The sequence below is a fragment of the Ochotona curzoniae genome, unplaced genomic scaffold (assembly GCF_017591425.1).
Source record: "Ochotona curzoniae isolate NIBS_2020 unplaced genomic scaffold, NIBS_Ocur_1.0 contig_523, whole genome shotgun sequence".
NCBI classification, from domain to species: domain Eukaryota; kingdom Metazoa; phylum Chordata; class Mammalia; order Lagomorpha; family Ochotonidae; genus Ochotona; species Ochotona curzoniae.
In genome coordinates this window covers 5290692-5314765 of record NW_024466459.1, presented here as the reverse complement: position 1 = coordinate 5314765, position 24074 = coordinate 5290692, and the positions used below count along the sequence as shown (strand labels likewise).

Genomic DNA, 24074 nt, shown 5'->3' with positions numbered 1-24074 from the left:
CAAGAAGAAACAGAGTGATGGGTGCAAAACACATGTTTCAAAATATGAGGAAAGAAGCCAGGAAGAAAGGGAGGGAGGGAGAGAAGGAGAAAAGAGCTGAGTATACCTGCTCTATTTCTAATGTTGCTGGCTTTTGAAGCTTTCATTGCTTAATCAGATTTCTCTGAACAAAGAAGTTGTAGTAACACTTTTACTTTACTATTGCATAATGCACATACCAGTAGAAGCCTGTGGGGGGGGGGGTGTATTTGTTATTAAAAAGCAGTTTATCAAGACCAAACCAAACACACAGTAGCATCTCATTTTGTCTTGACGGGACTTTCTCACCTGTAAAATTACCACCATAACAGCTAAAAACATGAATGTCGTAACAATGTTTTCAGATGCTTATTCTGTGTAACTATGAAAGTGTTATATTTATAAGAAATTGATTTCATCGTGTTTTTAAAGATTGATGTATGGAAAATTGGCTCCAAAAATGGTTGCTGGAGAGAAGCTAAAAGGGAGAGGAAAGGCTGTTTATTATTATATATTTTAAAGATTTTCTTGAAAGAGTTGCTGATGTATTTATTTTAAAGGTAGAGTTAAAGAAGGTAAGACATAGGGAAAGTTATTCCATTCACTAATGGACTCCACAAGCAGCCGTGTCTGGCCCAGAGCAAAGCCTGAAGAGAGGAACCGCCTCCCGGTAGCCTGAGGGTGGTTAGAGACCAAGATTAGGTCATTATTTGCTGCCCCCCTGGACACATTAGCAAGAACCTCCATCAGAATAGCAGCTTCAGACAAACCAGTATTTCAAAATGGGATTCTCATGTCACGAGTGCTATCCTCTAAAAAATAACTCACTGTGATACTAATAGAGAGTGGATAGAATGCAGCTCACAAATACAAGTCTAAGAATAAAATGATGTTTCTGTTCCTCCACAGTTCTTTTCTGCATTTTGGAATAGCCATGTGTTAAGTTACCTTAGAATGAAAGGTTTGTGCTTTGAGAGTTCAGCAAGTAAAAAGTACAGGGCCATTGTCAGCAGAGCCTTCATCTGCCGAGCCCGAATGCAGGCCTACCTACTCGTTTCATGTAAGATAGTGTAAGTTGGACAAAATAAGTTTGTGTCATCAAATTTCTACACTAGCTAAAAATGCATCCAGATAACACTTATCTGGAATCCAAAGGTAAAAAACGGAAATCAAAAAGAGAAGTTAACCTCACAGTTCAGAAGAAAAAACGTGTTGCTGTTGTTGTTGTTGTTTGGGTTTGGTTTGGTTTAAAGAGGTCAGTTTATTTATAAACATGTGAAATGTCTTTCATAGTCACACTGTCAGTGGGCTGATTGCTGGATCCAACTACGTCCTTAATACAGCATTTTCCTCAAGATGTCTGCCCTCAGCTTGAGCTACAGAAGAACATAAACCATATTTAGTAGAATCTCACACTGTTTACTCTCAAAAAATGGAATTTACCTCCTTGTTATCAATCTTTATCATCAAAGTAAAATTTAACCAGCAAGACATAAAACATGTGCTACAATTAAAATGATCAAATACTATGCTGCGAAAATAATTCCCAAGAGAATGTTGTGAAAACGTAGCATCTATAGGTTATAATCATGAAAAAATATTTAATATTTCTGGTGATTATTTCTAATAAGGAAGGCAAGAGTCACATTTCTGCACAGTGCTTAATCGACCTTCATATTCAACAATTGGTAATTGTTATGATATCTGAACTCTCTATTTCTAAAATCTAGTTAATTTTCTTAATTTTGACACAAAATGAAGTTATAACCATACTGCTTATTTTTTTCAAGCCATGCATCTATCAAAAAGAAAATCCTTATAGAAAAATTAAATTTGCCAGCACCATCTAATATTCCTCCACACATTTTGATTAAACTAAATAGAATTGTCTAGAAATGAAATGTCTTATCCTCAGCATAATCTTTCTTATACCCCCCATCTCCCCAATATAATCTTAAATCTGAAATAAAGGAGATCACTGGAAATTAGGACAACCACCGTACAACCCTTGCATTCCAGTAATGTGTTTTGTATTTCTTGTGGACTTTCTGGCCTGCCTGATATCCCATAATGGCAATGTGATACTACCTGATCACCTTATCTGATAATTTATATCAGATGTATGATGATGTACAAAATGACATTATGATGTGATATTATCTCAGGGAAGATTAATTGACCTGATTACCATTACCCAGCACACAAGAAGCAAATCTATACTTCTCTAGAAGATTTTGGCAGTGGACAAAATAACAGCTGATGGTTTCTTGGTAAATATACAGACTTCAAATCATAACCCAGCAGGAAAAGATGTGCATATTGGCTTGAGTCAGACAAAGCAGCATTACACAGAATACAATCTGCTTTAGTAAGGTTGAGAATTGCATAAGAACTTTAAGAAAATTTCTCTAAAGCAATGAAAATGCTCTAGGCACCATATTTTAAAAGACCCACTTAGATGTAATTATTCACCACAATTATTCTCACCACTTCATAATACTCGTGGTGTTGGATCTGGCTGACATTGCTTAAAACTCCTCCCTTCCAGGTTCCCCTTAACCCTGCCTCTTCTACCTTCCCCACTCATTCTACTTCTCTAGCTTCCCAAGCAAAGCAACTCACTCTCCTGTTGTGCCTGTGCCCCAACTGTCCTAGTGTTAGTGCTATGGAGTCCTGCTCTGGGAAATTCCTTAGTTCAACTCTTATTCAGAGCCAAGTATACTACCCGTGTTATTCCATCTGTGTCTTGCAGGCATCGCCTTATAATTATATGAATGTTTTAAGATATCATATAATCATCCTCAAACACTAACTCCAACCGTTATACCACTCGGTTCCAAGACCATGAAATCTTGAAATACTCTGTTCACAGAGTTAATTCTTCACCTTAGTCAACGTGCTGAGAGCTTGCTTTCCTTAGTGTGCAAACATACTTAAATGTGAGGCAACAAAACCAATGGATTTAGTCAGTTCACTGGCTCTCCTATGAGCATTTCTACAGGGAAATTTTTGTTCATCCTTGCAGGTGTTATCCAAGGAGCTGCTGCTTAAGTCATATCCCGGGGGCATTGTTTGCCATCACTCACAAGAGGCACAAGCTGGACTCAGATTCCACCATTGCCTGCCTGCCTGCCTTCTTTCCTTCCTTCCTGCCTGCTTGCCTTCCTTTCTTCCTTCCTTCCTTCCTTCCTTCCTTCCTTCCTTCCTTCCTTCCTTCCTTCTTTTCTCCCTCCCTCTCTTCCTTCCTCCCTTCCTTCCTTCCTTTCTCCCATTGATTTCATAGGAGTAAGGCCCATACAGCATTGAGCCTGTTGTCTGCCATTACCATTAAGCCTCTTTGCTTAATTGTCCCCATCACCAGAAAGATCAGGTTACACTCCTGGCTGGCTCCAGAGGAAGAAGGCAGTGGTGTGGGAGGTGCCAGATGCCTGCAGTTTGGGCAGGAAAAGAGCTTTGTGGTTTTGCCTGGAGACAGGCCTAAACAATTCCTCGTTAATTGAAATTAATCTGAAGTTTGAAATTTACCCAAATCCCACAACCAATGCTTAGGTTCATAATTGTTCTACCCCTTGTGAATTGTTCCCACTCTCCAAACACTAAACGCAGAATTAAGGAGTCGATTATGAAAGAGCCAGGAACCCTGTGCTGCTAAATCCTGGGTGGGGGAAGCAAAGGATGTACTTTCACCACTGGGGAGAATGAACCCAAGAACCAGAAAGGCCTCGGGTTAAATAAATGGTGGTGCCACACTGGGGGCACCTGCAGTAGGGCTGCAGCACAGCCTGGCACTACACGGCTTCAGTTTAAATCTCAGCTCCACGCAAAGGGGCATGAGAAAGTTCACGGAAAATCGAAGGCAAAGAATGAGTTTGCTTTGGTAAAAAAAAATTTCAAATCCTTGCAGAGTCCCTCCATCATCATCAGCCTTTTCCACAAGCTTTGTGGAAATATCTTCTTAGGGGACTAGCTGTGTGTCTGGGACTTAGTTTCTTAAAGGGGATATCAGGGGTGAACATTGTGGTACTGCGACTTAAGTCTCTGTCTTCAAGACCATGAGCATCTAGATACCTAGCTTCCTGCTGACGTGCCCAGGAAAGCAGCAGAGGATGGCCTAAGCACTGAACACCTGCTACCCATGTGGGAGAACAGAATGGTGTTCTAGGATCCTTGCTTCTCCCTGGTTCAGCCCTGGCTGTTGCAGAGTGAATCTATAGCAGATAAAAAAAAAAAAAAAAAAAAAAAACTCTGCCCTACTCTGTAAATCTACCTTTCAAATAAATTAATTCATTATTAAATTGAAAGATAAATCTTTCCCAAAAAAGGAAATGAGAGCTAAAGGATCACAAGATTATTCAGTATTCAGAATGAATGTAGAACTGTGTTTGAAAACTAACACCACAGGAGAATTTGTCAGAAAAGATAGTTAAGAAACATCCAATACTTCACAATGCAAATTTCCTCAATAATTCTAACCTTGAGAAGCATTTTGTTCATCCAAATTTGCTGCTGGAAGCCTGTAGTTTCTCTGGCAACACATATTCCTGATAGCTCTGTGACCTACAACAGTATATGGTTTATCAACTCCAACTAGGTTCTAGATTTGGAGACAGGTAAAACCTGAATTCCAACTGGCCTCCCTCAGGGATGCTTTAGCTTTAAAAATCAGATACAGGCCCTCTGTCAAATGTGGCCTACTGGCTGTACACACAGAGCACCACTATCTCAAGCCATCCATCCATCAGACCTGCTTGTTCCGATGTGTGAGAGCACTTTCAGACTGCAGTGTGGCACAGCTTAGCTGCCAGAACAGCCTCTCGGCTCCCTGAAGCCAGTAGGCTTAGCTGGTCCTGAATGGAGCCCTGTTCTAGGCTATGATAGAAGGTTCAACTTTTTTCTTGCCAGAATGGCAAAGTAACAGATCAGCAAAAGCTCCACATACAGATGACACTCTGCTAAAACAAAACAAACAACAAACAAACAAAAACTTTTATTACCCTAAGAAAGAGAATCAAATCTAATCATTGTAAGTTGGGTTTTTTTTCACTTGTTTTTCAGTCTTTTCTATGTTTTCGTCTCTTAGACGATTCTGGCCCAAAACAAAATATGAGCTTGGTTTCCTCTAAGTTGGATTAAACTAATCTGCTATCGCAGTGCACCTGTCCATCCAGGCAATTTCTATGGCTCCATTCATCCAAACTAGCAAGGTTTGTGTCCCATTGTGTGGGAACATTGGCTTTATGGTGCTGCATTTCCACAGTGCTCATGCAGGAAGCCCAAAGATTCATGCACCACTTTGTTTTTGGTTTTTAATTTTTTATTCAGAAATAATAAAATAAGACATAACATATAAAAATATGTACAATCCATGGTTTGTGCAGTACAATAGGAAGACTTTAGATACAAAAAGATGGCAAGTGGGAAAATAATAACAATTATGATTGTCAAAGACCAGGGTTGTTCCACTCCCCTAACATGACTAGAAAAGAAATTCTAGTTTGCCAAAGGTTGGGATGAGAGGTGATTATAGAACACTTTAATTTCCCAGCTTAATATTGCTGGACACAGAGTAAAAAAGAACTCACTCAACTTCCTAGGACAAGCCTTTTGCCATTATGAGTGGTTTACTATGAAATATGAAGTGACATGTGCTATTTGCAAAGTGAACATGATTGGGGGGACAGCTCATCACATAAACCTCAGGATTTGGGATGGGAATTGATCGAGAAGAATACAAGGGCAGGGAAGAAATAATGCATTAATAGAACAAAAACAACGTAAATTTAAAAAAAATTCTCTAGGAATTTGGAAATAACTACAGTGCTATAATGACATCCTCAAAATGTCTGATTCAAGTATACACTTAGAGGGATAGAAAACTATTCCTTTCTCAATAATCAAAATAGAATTCGCTTTGTCTACCCTTTATTTAAAAATAGGATAACCAGGAATCTATGCCTTCCCCAAAAAATATAGTGCCCATCCCGATATGGGCAAACATTCTTTAAAAGGGATTACATCCTAGCTAAGTAATGAGGGGTTTGCTTGCAATAGAGAAGCAACTTGCATCTGGGGATCAACCCCAGATATTCACCGTGAGTCCCTTCTGTCTGCATTCTAGTGACATGTGTGCACCAGTTAAGGAGACCCCGTCAATGAGGACCATTATTTTGAAGGTAAAACGCAGCAATAAATGGCGTGCATTACCTGTGTCTTGGCTCTTGACAAAAAAAAAAAAAAAAAAAGCGATTTAAAGCTCATAACTATTAAAATGCCAATAACTAAAAGAAGCTTTCAAATGAACAGCCCATGCTGAAATAAATAAGAGAACATAGCAATACGAACCTTATAAAGCCGGGAAATATTTGCTAAAACCATGCTAACCGGTAGCATATAGGTGCTAGCTCTCCGAGATTGCTGCATTGAAATCACACTTTCTATGGCAATTTTTTTTCCCTTTACAGACTTCTATTTACATTTGGCTTTAAATATGAAAATATCTGATAAACTTTATAAAATGTACACTTTAAAAACATAGCTTCTGCAAAATATTCTTGAAAAAAAAAAAAAACAAACCTGTGCACCAGAAATTTTAGATTTTTTTTCTCCTTTCAGAAATAAGCTGAAATATCTCCCTCCCTCTTTCTTGCCCCCCACACCCACCCCTTTTCACAGAGCTCAAGTCTTTTTAAGTGGCAGCACTGTATGTTTGGGGGGAACCTCTCCTGTGGTCACCCCCTTTCTCCACTGCATCTTCATTTAATTTACATATCACTGAATACTCTTTGGTTTGATTATTTTTTTTTCCTTTGCAAAACCTCTTAATAGCAGCAGCTGATGCCCTTAATAGTCTTTCATTGTCAGTGACCAAATCATCACCTCTTCCACAAACTCTCTTCTCCAATCTGCAGTCCCTCCAACTCTTTTCAACAACTTCCCAAACCTGCCTTTGAATTCAGATTTAAAATAACACAACTTGTTTCAACATCTCTTTCTTGGTCTCTCCGAAAACCACTGTGTGGTTTTTAATTCCATAGACCTTGAAGGCTGCAAACAGCAGAAACTATCATAGTTTTGCAGGCACTGTATTCGGATGTGGCCGTTCAAGAGACTATCACAGACATCCAATTACAAATACATGATTCTAGAACAAGCTGTTTTTTAATGGCATACATGGGGTATAATACCACAAGAGAGTTGATTTTGAGACTCCAATTAAAAAGTCAGTAACCTCAGAATTCACTATTAATAGGAAATAAACATGAAACCAAAATCAAATTTGCAAAAAGAAGGTTCATTATTGATCTAAAGCAGAGAAGAAAATGTTTCTAGCAAGGCAGTCAGCCTGGTAGAGAGGCTTCTGCAAAACACGGTGTCCTTACTCAACTGCTGTAGGGTTCCAGGAAAGAAGTGGTCAGCTCATGCTCCGTTGCGAGTACGCAGTCACAAAGGGGAAATGACCCTGTCAAGGCTGTCATCTCCTTTGTTTGTGATTGCGTTATATTTCTGTGCCTCTGTTTGATGCTACGATCCTGAGACATTCATGTTCCAGTCCTGTAGCATCAAACAGGCAGCTTTCCTCTCACTCTTGAGTACTGGAGCTGAGCTGTGCTGTGGAATCACACAGGCTTGTCCACACCTCCTTTCTTCCCCACTTGGGCATCCGCAGCCTTCTGTGATACTGCAGATCTTGCTGCTGCAGACAGATTGATCAGAAGAACAACCTACAGGCCAAGAGTTGAATCTCTTCTCGAGGGGGGACTCAAGCTGGAAATGTCCTGACACTCCAAGCAAGGAATTCCAGCACAAAGGCTTAAGCCTATTTATCTTTCATGTTGGATGGCTCAGTTTTGAGGATGCCAACAAAGTTCTACCAAGATCTTGTCTTCTGAAATAAATCATGGAATGTGCAAAACATAAAATATCAGAGAAATCTAACAGTATGTCACCATCTCTTACTTTACGCAACCATGTTGATACTATCGTGTGTGTGTTTGTGTGGGAGTGAATCTTACTTTCCTTTTTTTTTTTAACTTCCTTTCTAATAAACAATGTTTTATGAAAGAACAAAATTTTAAAAACAGTACGGTCATTCACATCTACATGACTGATGCTCTGTTTTCTGAATAAGGTGCAAAATGAACAGGAACAGGTGGTTCTAGGTCTTGATGAGGTTCAAGTTTACCGTCTCAATTTCAAGACGGCCCGTAGGCCTCCTTTTAAGCATAATCGTCACTGTGCAAAAATATGCATGATCTTTGGTATTTATTTTAGGTAGTCTAACTTAAATTTTGAGCTAACCCATTAATATCATGGAGAAAGAGAGAGAGAGGAAAAAAAAAAAAAACCCAGAGGCTACCATTTGGCTAGTGTTACATAATGCCCTTATGTAACAAAGAGAGAGGGAAAAAAAAAATCAATGCTAGCAAACAAATTACTGGCCTCAGAAAATCAGGCTCTCATCTTGGCAGTTAATAGCCAAATACTTGCCACTTTGAAGCACATATGAGCTTTCAACAAAGTTCAACACTGACTTTTAACTTACATAAAAGAAAAACTACACTGCAACAAAAATACAATTTGTGTTCATGTAGTTAGCAGCTTTGCAAAAAATTAAGGCCGAGTCTTGCCTTTGTTATGCCATTAAAAACATTCTTGTTCCCTAAAGAGAAGCACTCTGGATAAATCAGATACCCAACCAAGGCTTGCCTGCAAGTTCAAGTTTTGTCCAAACACAAAACAATACATAAAAACCCATAACTTATTCTACAACATATATGTGCCATCGGGTCATGCGGAGGCATGTTTAGTGCTTAATGTCAACCATCGAGCTTACAGTCTTTCCTTGAAAACCGTGGTGCCAGCCCCAGTCTCTCGTGGCCACTAGAGTCGATCCACCTCTTGACCGGTACCGTCATCCGTATAACTGTTTCAGGCCTCTGACCAACAGACTATGTAGAAAAGTAAATATTCCAGAGAAAGAAACAGTCAGTCATATTTCTGACTCTCGCCGTAAGGGCCTGGGTTCTAGAGGTACGCTGGCCTGGTTGTGAAGATCAAGATCAGGTGGGGTGTCCGTACTTGTGCTTTCTGGAACCCCGTTTTCACTGTCATCTTCCTCTTTGCTTGTGAGGGCGACTTCATTTTCATAGCAAAATGAATTAGCATTCGAGAGGATGTACTTCTTTTCTGCTAAGTCTCTGGCACTACATAGGGGCGTGTTGGGGACTTCGTAGGTCTTGTGGAACCTCGAATAGTCTACTTTGTAATAGTGCTTCTCTTCAAAGAGGACAGGTTCATAACGGTGGCCCCAAAGGATTTCATTTGCCAGGTACGAGCTGCGGCACTGTGTGGTCATGGCGGTGGCTTCCACCATGCCTTCCAGTATGACAACGATTTCAAAGTCTGCGTTGTCAATGTCCTGTTTACTCAAGTCGTATAAAGGGCTGTCCTCATCTATTTCATGCACTATCGTGATGGGAGACACGAGAAATATACGATCGATCCCACTGTCAAAGCCCACATTGATGTCTATTTGATCCAGGGGGATGTACTCCCCTTCGGAAGTTATTCTGGATTTGAGAAGCTGAGCTCGGACGTGCGCTTCCACCAAGTGGCTCTTGCGGAGGTTGCCCACCCGCCACATAAGACACAGCTTGCCATCTCTCATGGCGATCACAGCGTTGTGACTGAAGACCAGAGTCTCGTTTCTCTTCTTGGGTTTGGCCATCTTCGCCATGACGGCGCCAATGATGAAGGCGTCGATGATGCAGCCCACAATGGACTGGAACACCACCATGAACACCGCAATCGGGCATTCGTCCGTGACACAGCGGAAGCCGTAGCCTATGGTCGTCTGGGTCTCGATGGAGAAGAGGAAGGCAGCTGTGAAGCTGTTGACTTCGGACACGCACGCTTTGCCCGCCTTTGAAGCATCGAGGTCTCCGTGGAGAAGAGCTATCAGCCAGAACACGCAGCCAAAAAACAGCCACGAGAGAACAAACGCCAGGCAGAAGATAACCAGCATCCAGCGCCAGCGAATGTCCACACACGTGGTGAAGATGTCAGCGAGGTACCGTTGACCCTTCTCGCCCACGTTGATGAACTGGACGTTGCAGTGGCCATCTTTCTTCACGAAGCGGCTTCTGCACTGTTGCCGAGTGTGCACCTTACTCTTGCCGTTCCCAAAGCCATTTGCCACCGCCATGGTGGCCAGCTTCATGCCATCCTCCTCCGAGGAGACGATGCTGTAGCGGTTGGTTCGCACGCTGCCCATCGCTTCTGCCGTGGACGCCAGCGCTTCTGCTTTGGAAAACAGTCTGAGTTTTTGTAAAAACCTTTGGAGAAACAGTTTTGAATGCTCAGTGAGGACACACCCACACACAAAAGGAGGCGAGATGAGTGTCTCCAGGAGCCGAGGGGTTCTAGCAAGGTCTGTCTACTGACATGCAGCAGGCTCTCCTTAAGTCAAATGCTATCCGGAGATCGAGCCCTGTGAGAAACAAGAAGTCGTTAATTAGGGGACAAACCATTCTGGAAGAATCTACTGTCCAAGGCAACAGATCCCAATGAAAGCACCAAATCAGATATAAAGTTTCCGGGAGATAATGGGAAACTGTGTTTTTCAAAACTGTGTTTCAAATCAGAAAGTTACTAAATACAAAATAATTGTATGTGATATTCACTCAACAAAAATTTCAAGTCTCTTCTTTCTTTCTCTTCCCCTCCCCTCTCTTTTCCTGTCTTCTGCTAATGTTTACTGTTCTGTATACTGTATGTTTCAGGCTTACTTGTCCTCCGACATTCTCAACTTTTGCTTGCCCTGCTTGCTAGTGTCCAAAGTTATTCAGCAGCAGAAGGAAAACTTTCTGATCCCAGCGTTTGTCACAAAGCTTCTGGAAATAAGATTCAGAGAGCATCTTACTATAATTCAGCATTAATATTGAGTTGGAGGTGCATGATGGGCCTCTGATGACAAGCTTGAAATCAGCAGGCAGAGCTTATTTTGTTTAGATGACAAAAACTTTGCAGACGGTCCTTATGATCATCTGAAATGGATCCCAATTTCTGGTTACTGTTTGGGCCTGTTCCATCACTTCCCACACTTTCAGCAGCCACTATGCAGAAACACCCGATAACATCTCTCTTAGAGCAAGATATTGGGACTTGAAGATGCAGCCTTGCTCTAGGGGACAGAGAGCAATTCTGTTGCCTAGCAATAGGGGTTCTGTAATTCTCCTGAGGTGGGACTGCCAGGTGTAAAGACAGGCTAGGAAGTAAGCACCTCTGTGCCAGAGGACCAGGTCTTCAGTGGATTGAGAAAGGACAGGAACTCATTGCCTGTGGGGGCCATTGCTACGTGCTCCCAAACAGAGAAAATGTTGCCATCAAAGCAGATCATAAATGCCAACCTGCTCACTTTCACTTCGAGGGCGGTTGTTTGCTGTAGGTTCCTATGGAGAAGGCACTCACCTTTACTTAATAGGAACTAATGCTAGTTTTCGCCTCATTCTCTCTTAGTGAAAACAAAACAACCCCCCCCCCATACACACACACAAACCAATCTCTTTAGCTTTCCTTTCTATTTTTACTCCAACAAAACTATTTTTCTTTTCTGTTACTAGAAAAAGCATTAAAGAAATCCTAAGGTGTTCCCTGAGAATAAACATAAAGGTGATTCTCAACTTTTCAAATAATCAAACCCATCTTTCATATCTAAGGAAGATGATACACAGCACATAGAATTAATCAGAAATTTGTTGCAGCTTTGATAATAAAACGTCTACTTTTTTTTTTTCTCCTAAGGTCAGAGTATGACTGAGCAGTTAGTAAAATCAATTCCAGCCAAGCCAGCTGCAAAGAAATGAAGTAAACCATTTCTCTTTGCTTTAGAGCAGCCGCTTAAAGAAGAGGCAAGGTGCATTGTATTTGAAAATACCTCGTTATAGTCTTTTAACTTCTCCTTCTTTATCCAAGTTATTATGCAAGAATGTGCCCCAACACATTTTTCCTGGGATTAGTCATCTGTGAAAATTGCAATGTGTGTTACATTTTGGCAGCTTTTGACACCTAAATGATGCCCAATTTGAAAGTGCCTTGAATTACTTTACAAAAAGAAGTTACTGTGCCTTCCTAACCTTCTACCTGCTTCAATGTTTTGTCTGCTTTTCTGTGAAGTTTGCACGTGGACAAAAGAAAAAAAAAATGAACCACATTCCTCAGGGCTCTAGATCTTAGCCATAGGGGAAAAAAATGACTTCAATTTCAGCGGTTTTTTTTTTTTTGGCTCACATGAAATTGCCAAGTGTTTGTATGCAAAGACAGAGAGATAGCAACACAACGCCAAATGCAAATGCAGATGAACTTTCCAGAATGAAAAGGCAGGGGAGTGGGGAGAGAGGTGATGAGAGCCTCATTTAATGAGAGTTTGTATGTTTTAATTGTGATTGACTTCAGAGCCTTAAGTTATACACTGACAACAGGAATTCCCCTCTTTATGATTCAAAATGATCCTTCCATCTGAGTTGCCATTAGGGGCCTTGAGCAGACTGTCTCGGGTTTCTCCTGGATTATTTCTGCACCCTTTCCAGATTAAGACACAACAACCATAGGGAATCTAAAGGCTGAAATATGACTTTCCAAAAATCTTGACCCCAGGACATTTGAATTCCGCAAATCTCACAATACCAGTTTTCTATGAATAGGCTTTCCACATTGAGAGCCTTGAATAAAGCCTGCATTGAGCGACTATTCCTGTCATATTGCCACTGCTCATGACAGAATTTATTCCACATGTGAAGCGTCACTTAGAAATCTTACCATTTCTTCCTGGAAAGGGAAAAGTAAGAGGTTTTTTTTTTTTTTTTTTTTTTTTTTTTTTTGCAAAATGGAAATTTTTATCACTTCAAATAGATATGCCCCAAACAGACTGACGTGCGTTTATGTATGCACACACATCATGCGGAACTGGTTACATAGCACAAGTTTAGAACCTGCCAAAATTTGATAGGCTCACTGTGTCACTTCGCTACAAAGGCTGTCTTTGCTGTTAACCTGCCCACATGCAGGAATGCTCCCAGGAAATCTGAAAGCGTCCGTACCAGCTCCTGTCTCACTGAAATCCAGGAGAAGCTCTGATACATACATATCTTTTCCCAGGTTCTATGGGAACTTTATCTCAAGCAGATTCTCAAAATAACGTTTTGAGAAATGGTACATAAAGAATCCATGGGAGCACGATGTGATTGGCTCCTCAATGACAACTACCCTGGAGAATGGATACTTAAACAACGTGCAAATTCCCAGTTCAGCCAAAATATGTAAAGGCCTGGGATGCAAACGTAACAGACACACAGAATCATTCCATCCATGCCATAACAAATGATGTAGAAAGTATTTCTGGGAAACTGAGAGGTTACATGTGCTGCTCTTCATGTTAAGACTATTTATAGGCTGTGCCAAAATTAAGCATAAGCAATGGAAAAAAATAGTTCAGCGCTTTAATCTTAGGTAAATGGGCAGATGTTAAAGAAAAGAGAGCGATGGCTAAATACAAGGGGGTATCTAAATTGCTACTTCTCCATGGGAAATATTTCTAATATTGCTTATCAAAGAAATGCTGTAAAAATGACATCCTAAAGAATACATGAGAAGAAATGTGACCCCGAGTATGACCATGTTGTGCAGTGCATAAGAAATTTCTGAGTAAAGATAAGAAATCAAGACAGCAAAAGAGAGTAGACTGGGCTGAGTGGGAAATCTGCTAATGAGTGTTCAGAGCAGCTATTCCCCAGCTGACGCCATATAGACCAGCCTGAGTGTGCTCTGGGCACATGTTGCTATGTGAACACTAGTGCTAGCAAAGCAAGCTCTTAGAGGCTCAGTAAACAGAAGGGGGTGGGGGAAGCCAGGAGGGCAGAAGGATGACCACTGACTGAGGGGGGCACCATTTCCAGTATTGGTACCAGCAATGCATGGAGCTCAGCATCAGCATATGCTGAAAGATATTTGTGTTTTCCAAATAAAATAGTATGCACTTAAGAAAAAAAAAAAAACCCTTGTAACAAATTATACAGGTAACAATGTGGTCACCCATTCAGGCTACTCAAAAGTCATACAAGGACACTCCCGGAAGCCAGAGTCTCTGCAACTGGAGAGTCTGAAGGGCGGAGAAAAATTGTTCTTTTTAGAAAAAAAGGAGCCAACGTCATGTAAGAATTTAGAGCAGATATTCCTTGTGGATACCAAGAGCATGAAAGAAAGAAGGAAAGTGTCATCAAAAACATGGGAAAGAAGAGCAAAACAGCAAGGCAAAATGACCTTGACCCTAACACTCACCCCTCTCACCACCCGCAAGGCAATGTCTCTTATTCCTGCGAGCATCAGGAATTTTCTAGATAATACAACACTTGGAAATAAGCAGAAGCAAGCAGCCAGCAAGTGCAAAAATCATTTTCGGCCAACACACAACCGTGGTCAGCCAAGGGAGATATCAGACAGCCTACGGAATATGAACTCGAAAAGAAAACAAACAAACAAAAATAAAACAATCTGATAAACGGTAATAGGCAGGCTTTTCTTAACCCCAAACAGGTTTTTCGAACACCGCCTTTTTTCCCATAGGTAAATTCGACAGTTCTGAAAATTCACAGCCTTTTCCAAGTTCCCTCCTCCTATCTGCTTATGCAGACCCAGGCATCAAACACCCTGCTTTTTATCTCTATTTTCTCAATTGTTATGATCAACTCATATGATGATATAATCTTCTTGCAAAATAAACCTGTTGTGCTCATTTTTCTTCCCTAAAACCAAGCTAGGTATTTTCAAGAATAACAAATGGTTCAAAGCAGAGTGGCATATATGATGTCAACGTGTTGCTGCGTTAAGGCTCAAATCCAAGCGGGGTTCCTGCTCTGTTCCTGTCTCCCCGCAAAGCAACTTTGAGACACACTCTAGAACTCTCAGCTACAACTTTCAAAAGAATCAAGAGAAAACACACACACACACACACACACACAAACAGCAAGAACCTAGAATGCTGCTGACCCTCACGGTTTGCTAAGATTTGCGATCAGAAGTCTAGACGTATCACTTCTAAGCACCCTTTTCTTTTTCTTTCTTTTATTCTCTTTCCCCTCTTGGAGACTTCAACACGGACTGTCTCGCCCTTGCCTCCAAACCCAGTATCTCGCTACAGCTGGTGCATTGGAAGTTAAGAGCACAAACAGATGCTGCAGCGAAATCTGCTTCTATTGCTCAACTGTTCCAAGCATGTCTCAGTATTTTTAGCTCTTGGGGATGTTCTGGTGCGTAAACTATAAGGCATGATCTGGGACTCTGGAGCGTGGGTGAGCGCTCCAGCAGCTTGACAGCTGGCCACCTCTGCAGCAGCGGGACAGGGCAGGGGAAGGGACGGTGGCCCGAATCCACTCCCCGGCACACACACAGGCAACGAGCGAGAGCGAGGCAAGAAAACACACAGCAGTTCTTACCTGTTGCTGGCGCAGGAGCATGGGGACATGGGGTGGAAGTGGGGGACACAGAGGTATGTAAGATCCAGTGGCTGGTGAAAGCGAGGGAGCCAAAGCAAACCAGAATCCCCAAGACCCAGCTTGCCGGCGCCGGGAAGGCTGCGCGCTGGCCAGGGCTCCAGTGCGCTCTGCAATATCTTGCGCTCTTTTGAGCTGCCGGTGCGAAAATCTGGCCTCCTGGCTCCGCCTGCGGCCGCTGTCCACCAATCGCAGAGTCGAAGCCCGCAGGGGCGGGGAGGATGCTACACCCCCGGCCAGCACTGTCCGCGGAGCGAACCTGCCGGGTTTCCTCCTCCGCCTCCTCCTCCACCCTTGAAGCCCGGCTGGGGAGTCGGGCCCGGGGCTGGAGAGGAGGAAGTTGCGGCTCAGCTAGGACAGCAGCAGGTGGGAAGAGCCGCGGTCAGGGCTTTTGCGGCTGCCTAATTGCAGCCTAGCCTAGAGCGAAGCTTCTTACCCTTCCCAGAGCCTCACACGTCGCCGTTTTTGCTTTTACCCCCCCCCCCCGCCGCCCCCCGGAGGTGACTGGTGCGGTGCAAGCTCCCCCCCCAGGGGCCTGCGAACTGCCAGTCCCGGGGCCAGGCGTCTGTAACCCGGCGAAGCTTCCACTTCAGCCCCGGCGCGTCTCTCACTGTGTCTCCACCCCTCCAGCACCCAGCAGCCCACTCCAACCCCAGCCCCCGCGAGTCCCCCTCCACGAACCCCCACCTGCGGCGCATTTCTTGGGGTCAGTGTCCGGGGGCCAGGCAGCGCGCGCGCCGAACCCTGCTGGACATGGACGCGCGGGTGTGGCTACCGCCTGGCGGCTGAGCGAGCTGCTCTCAAGACTGGGGGTGGGTGGGTGACTTACAGGGTGCCCGGGCTTCTCCCAAGGGTGAACGGCTCGTTCCCACCCGCCTCGTCCTGCCTCCCACTGCACCGCCGCCCGGCACACTCTGCAGGTCTAAAAGCAGAACAATTCGCGACAGCAGCAACTCCTACAGACTCTGAGCTCTGCTCGTCCCCATCAACCAGGCAAGAGCGTGTTGCCTTGCCTCCCTCCCTAACCAGGTCCCCCTCTTCCTGAAAACCCCGCTGCTGAGTTGAGTTTGCCGGGTGTGGACCCTGGCCTTATGGATGAATCCCTCTACGTGTGTAAAGCGAAGAACCTACAAAGCTTTGCTCTTAAAGGCATGATATATTTTGGAGGATTTTTTCTTTTTTAACACGCAGTTTGCAATCTCGACTCTTTCTTTTTTTAAAATCTCGATTGCCTCCAGTGATCATGAAGTCTTTCCGATAGCTAATGAGTGGTCCAACTACTTGGGCAAAGCTGCTCTTCTGCCGGGCCGTGTAGCCTTAGGTGTTTGTGGGTGGGAAACGTGAAGGAACAATACGCCTTCTGCCGCGATACCCACCGCCTAGCCTCGCATCCTCGCTTGGCCCCTAGGAGGTGCTGCTGAAATAGGCTTAGATTTTGCAAAGATGAATTTAATCCTGCACTCCCAAGCATTGAAACCGAAAGGGTGCGGGGCAGGTCGTGCACGCGTTGTGACTGCTCCTATAGGCGAGTCGCTGTAGCTGTTCCAGCCCGTTTCTCCGCGTTTGCAGCACAGCCTAGGCGCTTTCTTATGTTTCACAGACTTGTATGCGAGAATACAGTCTCCTGCAAGGGAGATCTGCTTCAATCTTCATTAGGTCACTATCTATTTCTAAACAGCCTTAATTAACTCTAAAATAGATGGACGTGGGAGAGTACAGACTGGCCCAAACCTGTAAGAATCTGGAGATAAATTCCTTCTTAGTTCGGGGACAAAAAAATAATAACAAGTTAACAACTCTCCCTGGTTCAGTAAGCTGCTTCTGAAATGCACTTACTTTTTGGATTTTTTCCCCTCTGATTCAAGCTGGGGGGTCTAATGAATGTCTTAAAACATGTGAAAGCCTAAATGGAAAAAGGAAATTAATCATTGCTGTATTTTCCGTTCTTTTTTTTGTGATTCGATTGGTGCATATGTATGTGGGTAAGAATTTTCCAAACCATGGGGATTTGGAAAGGTAATACTCCCCTGGCCCTGCCAGGTAATCTGCTCTGTTTGAAAACCAGTAAATCAGCTACGAAGAAAGAGGAAAGAGAGGACTTTATTTTATTCAGCAATTTGGATTGGAATTGTTTTGCTTCAATATCTGACTTTACATAAAATGGCCATGATGGTTTCATATGTTAGAAAGCATTGGATGGAATTAATGCAAGGTTATAAAATTATAATTAGGTGTATAACTTTAGCTACTGGAGGATATAGTAATACATGATCTTCCATTAACCCTGTGCTTCGCTTTCCTTGGCCACCCCATTGCACGGACTGAAAGATATACAGCAAGGCTTATTTCTTGTAAGAGAAAGTTCGAGAAAAATTCACGATTTGAATCAGCAACTTCCCACTCCAAATGGAATGTTTATCTTAATTAATTTAGGTAAATAAAGAAACACGAGAGATTAAATTTTGTAACTGCAGCTTCATAAATACATTATCATATTGAATAACACCGCTCTTCCATTTTTAAAAGATGTGTAATGTGCATTTTAATTAATAAAGGACTTCTCACCATATCCCTATGAAGAATATCTCTGTGTGCCAATGCATCTAGTGCTTGAATCAATACGGCTTTTGCAGCACTGTGTAATACAGCTTTCTTAAGTTAGAGTTTCCTTTTTTTGGCTGAGTCAGGCCTTAGTTAGCAAAAATACTCATTCGTTTTGGACACCCATAGAGTTTGGTACTGAGATCCATCTGTGGATTGAATTTTTTCCAAGGAAATGACAATGATGCTCTCACCAGGCCTCTCCATAGTAACCACCTATAATACTAGACAAATATTAGTCACAGTCCAAATGTGCAGTGAGCCTGTGAATGGCTTTGTGATGTCTGGGATGATTGTCTCACGAGAACATACATTGTCCCTTGCAAGGAAATATGTCCAACAGTGAGACTTATTTTCAGACTTGCACTAGCCCCAGTTACAGCTCACTGTCACATTGATAAGGAATGAAAAGCTCCCTGCATTTGTATCAACCTGCTATTTGCAAACCATTTATTAATCTTTTAATGACCAACAACGATTAACCACCATCAGATTGGTTAGGCAGGATGAGTTTGTGATCTAGTGATATGAAGACAAATCATCTGCTATGGGATCTTGAGGCACTGAATATAATCCTATCACATTAAGCAACTTAGTTGTTAAAACCATGCAGTTTCACTTACCACGTGATGCCTCATTGGTAATATTTGTCTTACACATAAAATCAGTGTGTTTGTGGAATAGCCACTTTGCCATTTCATGCTTGGTGGCATGGCACACAGGAGAGTTCTTCAAACAGCAGGTTCTACCCTGAACTGCTCTACATTTCGAATCAAAAGACAAATAAGGGACCAAAATGACAAAGCAACCCGTGATTACGTTCTAACAAGGATTGAGGAATTATGACAAAAATAATTCCCAGGAAGTTCTTAGAGTTGGGATAGAGGAGGACTTACGGGAAGTTCACCTAATGGAAAACGTCATGTGTACGGCATCAAGGCCAGCAAGGTTGCCTCTTCATTCAGCCGATGTGTTAAGAAAGGCTCTTTTGCCCTGGATCATCCTGCAAACATGTTATCATGAGAATCACTTACGTCTCACCTCCCAGTCTGTCTCGTTCTCACCGAATACCTCTCGCAACAGTCACCGTTCATTCTAAAACAGTGAGACGGCAAGCCTTATCTGCCATCTGTCACTGCTTATTGCCCTGAGGTAATGACATAGATCCAGCATACCCGGGAGAGCAGCATCTCTCTCCCACAATGATTTTGAATCTAATTTGCTTGGGTAGAAATGTATTCTCTGAACTATTGTGTACATTCCTTACGTCTCCGGATGCCTTACTCCCACTCTGTACCTTTTTGGAGTATTGGTATTATGTCCTTTTAGCACTACTATGTTTTTTTTTTTCTTTTGGTATATTTGTTCCTACCTCCCAGGTTTGGACTTTTCTAAGTCCGATGCTGTATCTCTTTTTCTCTTGATATCCACACGGCCTTGCACAGGAGCAGCTATTTCAGTCGGTCTCCACAGAGTGATGAAATGAACCACCTTGTGGTTCAACTTGACTGTTGACATAACGACTCAGCTCAGTTATAATCAACAGAAGCTATTTCCCTTTGACTCGCAATGCAGCAAGCCTAGCAAACGAAGGAAGGGCACTACCCTTCTTTAAACGACGCTAGACCGGGTCTGTGTTAAGCTCTACCTGGTCTTGTCCCTCTTCTCCATCCACGCGAGCCTCCCCTTGACATTGTGGCTCCTGTCAACGTGTTTTGAATCTGTCAGAAGTGTCACTGTGCTGTAATTTAAGATTTCTAATCTGTACTGGGCAGAGAAATTATGAAACAAAGGTTGTTATAAATAAATGATAAGTGAAAGTAAATATCATCAAAAAGATGCGTTTTTGAAATAGATTGAAAAATTGCCAAATTTGGAATTGCTTTCTATCGGTTAACTTCTTTTCTTTCTTTTTTTTTTTTTTGAATTAAAAAAAAGCCTCAGAATATGGATCTGTGGCATGTATTATACCGTCTCAGAAAATGTGTATGTCTGAGCCCCTGCATTCACTGTGTTTTGAACAGTGAAGATCTCTGAATATGCATTTTAAACCATGTTTGTATGTATAACAATGACATCATAGACTCATTTACTGAGAAAATATTTGAGTGCTTACTATCCTCATCAACGACCTCTCTTTTTCATTAAATGTTTGTATTGAAATAAAAAAGCTAGGACTGTTGTGTAAGAAGATCAGGCTTCCGGAGCAGTCAGGCTGCCTAGAAAATTACCTCTTCCAGGAATACCCCATCTATCCTCAGCAGGTGAGGCAGCTGAACTCTGGAAATACCATGTGTGTTTCAGGGCTGGCTCATAGATTGCTGACAAACATCATTTTCATACACATTATCCATGATCCGTTACCTCCTCAAAGGCAGTGGGTTCACAGCCTGGTTCATCCTTGATGACCATGGATGGCCATTCCTTAGGTCAGTGGTCCTGCCATCAGCCCAGGTCAATAGACAGAGGAGAAGGCAGCTGAGAGAAGATACAATTCATTGTGCACACACTCCTGCCACTGGGGAAAGGCAAGCATTATTAACAAAGGCTCAATATCCTCATTAATAAGAAGGCTAATAGCGAGCTGGCATGCAGTGAGCATGTTCCTCTTGTGGTTGTAAGACACATTATGTTGTACTTCTCGTATCTCAGGGACATCTGCATGAGAAAATACAAGAAGAGGAAGCAGAGGTAGAAAATATTGTTTGGGAATGATTGGTTCTGAAGGAGACCGAAACACCTTCAATAGTCACTGTAGAAGGCAAGTCAGCCACCAACATCCGTTCTCCCCCACAGGCCCATCAGCAGCAATGGGATGCTCCATCTCAAACACCTGTAAGAAGGTGGCCTTAGCAAAGGCCATTCAGAATCTTGGCTTTCTTTTTTTTCCCTAGAACTGACTAACAAAACAAAACTTTATGCTACCAACACTGGCACGTTCATGAACATTAAAACGACTGCAATGAAAAATAGAAGACATATTTAACTGGTGTCAAACAAGTCTGAAATGATGATTTGGAAAGAAAGGATACATACTAGAATATTTAGGTTTGGGAATACGGACTTTTAGAGTTTGCAGCTTCTTAACTTTTTCAGTATTTATAGTTTAATCGAAAGAATGCATGTTTATGTGGAAAACATAAAAGATAAGCATTTTTAAATGTAGAGGAATAAGGAACATAGAAAATAAAATTAATCCACATCATTATCATCAGTAGAAAATCATTATAAATAGTTTGATATGTCTCTCTTTTGCATATATTTACATTTTAAGTCATTTACATTTTTAAGATCAGTTGATATCACTTCTTAGTTTGTTTATCTAAATACACATAATGCAATTAAAATCATTGAGCCCTTTCAGGGTAATGTTTACATATTTTTGTATCTATGGTGTATGCTTTAATATTCATTTTTGTTCTTTTAAGAATGCATTAGCTATCTTTGCAGACTAATGCTCATGTTTGCCTCTTAGTTTTTCCTAGACTGGATTTCTGGATATGGAATTACTAGGTCAAAGGACATGAACCCTTAGAACGCCTTTTTTGATTGCAGAGTGTTCACATCAAAATCCAATTTGTATGTCAAGGATGTTCTAAGTTATGTGACTTTGATGATGTCTGCAGTATGGCATAGCAGAGAAAAGTTGAGATTTGGGTTAACCTGACATGTGTTTGCAAGCTTGACTTGGCACTTCCTAGCTATGAACGATAGCTACAGAGATTTAAAATAAGGTATGTAAAATACCTGACAGGTAGCTACCACTGAACAACACTGCCTTTTTTTTTTTTTAAACCATGATTGCTCTGGCTACTAATAATGATGAAAAATGATAAGGCCAATAAATAAAATAAGCTAGCTGGGAGATCAAAGGTTCTATGCCAATAAGACCTCAAAAAGCATATTAATCTATTGCGACACCTGACTAAATGCTAACAAAATAAATGAAGAGTTAAGCGCCTGAGGGATTTAGAGAAATATTAGAGCTGTGTCTGGAAATATTGGTTGATATTAAACAGGGATGAAAGTTCAATGGATTTTCCAGTTGACAGTCAAAATTTGAATATCGCCTCGAATATTTTAAAGGGATTCTAGGATTGCATGTTATATTTTAGAATGTTAGATTTTACACTATTGAGAAAAGACTGTTGAGCTGACACTTTTTTCTCTTTCCAAGGAGGCTTCCCTGACCCTGAGGAGAGGGAGAATAAATGAAAGCTGGTTGAGTGTGACTGTCGTTTCTTCCTTCACTGCTTCTGGTGGCAGCCCTAACTATTTTACTTTTTTCCTTAATATGATTTCCCTAGTCTCAATTTTAATTTAAAAGGGAAGTAGAGATATAAAAGCCGTATTCCAGGAATTTTCCTTATCTATGTGGAAGCTGATTATTTACAGGCTAAGTCTGCTGATCCCAAATTTGATGTCCCTGAAGCAGACTCCCACAGTTCCTCCTGGCAGAAACATCTAGAAACCTAGCACATCTACCAATTCCTCCTAAACTATTTTATCCTCTAATTCCAAAACCTGTTAAGTTGGATTTTTGTCCCTTCTACGAGACCCTGTGCCAAATGTTTGACTGTGCTTCCTGTGGGAGATTTTCTTTCTTTCTTTCTTTTATAATGAATATGACCAGTACCTGTGGATTTGGTAGGGAGTTTTGCTCGCTCCTTCACCATTTCCGTTGTGTGGACACATATCCTCAAGTGATAATCAACTCTAGTCTTCTGATAAGTGTGTGTTCGAATATTTAAATCCCTTGTGTATTCGTGAGAAATCAATAAATTTTTTAGCACCACTGTACATGAATAAAATGCAGAATCCAACTGCCACCAACATAATGTTAGTGATTGATGATAAACAGCATTAATAGCATTATATGGTTATTAAAAGAAAATAAAATTATGTATGTCATTGCTTATTTCGTAGGTGCTTTGTTGGATATTTTCATGCAGTTAGCAGGATGAAGTCCAGAGACTTTTTCTCTTGCATATGCGAATTCGAGCTGTATCCAGTTTATTTTCAAGGGCGTCATAAACAAGTGTTTTAAGACAACATTTCCAGCATCCACAACAGAGAAACTGGAATTATAACACAAATTTACATTCTGAAACACCACTGATTCAGCTTCTGATCTTTCCATCAGCAAAGATCTCAATCAAGTTTATATGTGTATGTATACTGAAGCAGATTTTTTGGTATGGTTTACATAACTGACTCACCAAGATTTAGCAAGGCAGGAACCAGCCCTGTAAATACTGCTGTTTTTGAAATCTGACTGAGGTTTCTCTGTGAGCATTTTGAAACATATGAGAGTTCCCTAGGTGTCTGTTAAGTCAACACAGGGGAACAAGTAGGGGAGCTAGGATTCCCATTTATTCTTAGCGAATTAAAGTGGGCTTTGTGTTAACACACACACACAGACACAGTACTATTTTCAAGAACTCGTTGAAAAATAATACATATCCAACATGGGCAAAGATGAAACCCCAAAGTTATTGCTCTTTTTATTACTTTCACATTAAAAAGTGACCTCCTTAAACTGAAGAAGGAATATTTTCATATTAAATGTGTTAGCAGAAAGCAGATTGAAAGAATGTATAAGAATGAGAATACAAATATACCCCCAATTACATTTGATGGCCCAGTACTGCCAAAACCTCTTCAGACCCGAAAGAAGGCTAAGCTTCGAAATGCATTGAAATGTCTGAGAGGAGAGCTCCTTGATTGCCTTTCTCTGCAACTGACTTTTACGAATCTGATTTTATGGTATTTAGAGTCCAGTTGCATTTCACAATTTGCAGTTGGAAGCATCTCTCATCCACCCATTACAAGCACATTTCTCAGGCAAGTAAAATATGAAAAATTCAACAAAAGTAACCGTGGTTCTCAATATTTTGTCAAATGCAAGAG

General features: G+C 41.6%; 1 protein-coding gene across 1 annotated transcript; it reads right to left on the bottom strand.

Annotated features, from left to right (window-relative positions):
* Positions 1-5310: 5310 nt before the first annotated feature.
* Positions 5311-15661, bottom strand: KCNJ2 (potassium inwardly rectifying channel subfamily J member 2). The gene is made up of 2 exons (XM_040989573.1): positions 15507-15661; positions 5311-10507 (listed from the first exon to the last, which is right to left on the bottom strand). Exon 2 carries the CDS (start codon positions 10289-10291, stop codon positions 9008-9010), a length of 1284 nt encoding a protein of 427 aa, XP_040845507.1. The 5' UTR covers positions 10292-10507; positions 15507-15661; the 3' UTR covers positions 5311-9007.
* Between the last annotated feature and the right edge of the window lie 8413 nt (positions 15662-24074).

Excerpts from the sequence above, each read along its gene's own strand:
- KCNJ2 (XM_040989573.1), bottom strand. The coding sequence starts at position 10,291 with ATGGGCAGCGTGCGAACCAACCGCTACAGCATCGTCTCCTCGGAGGAG.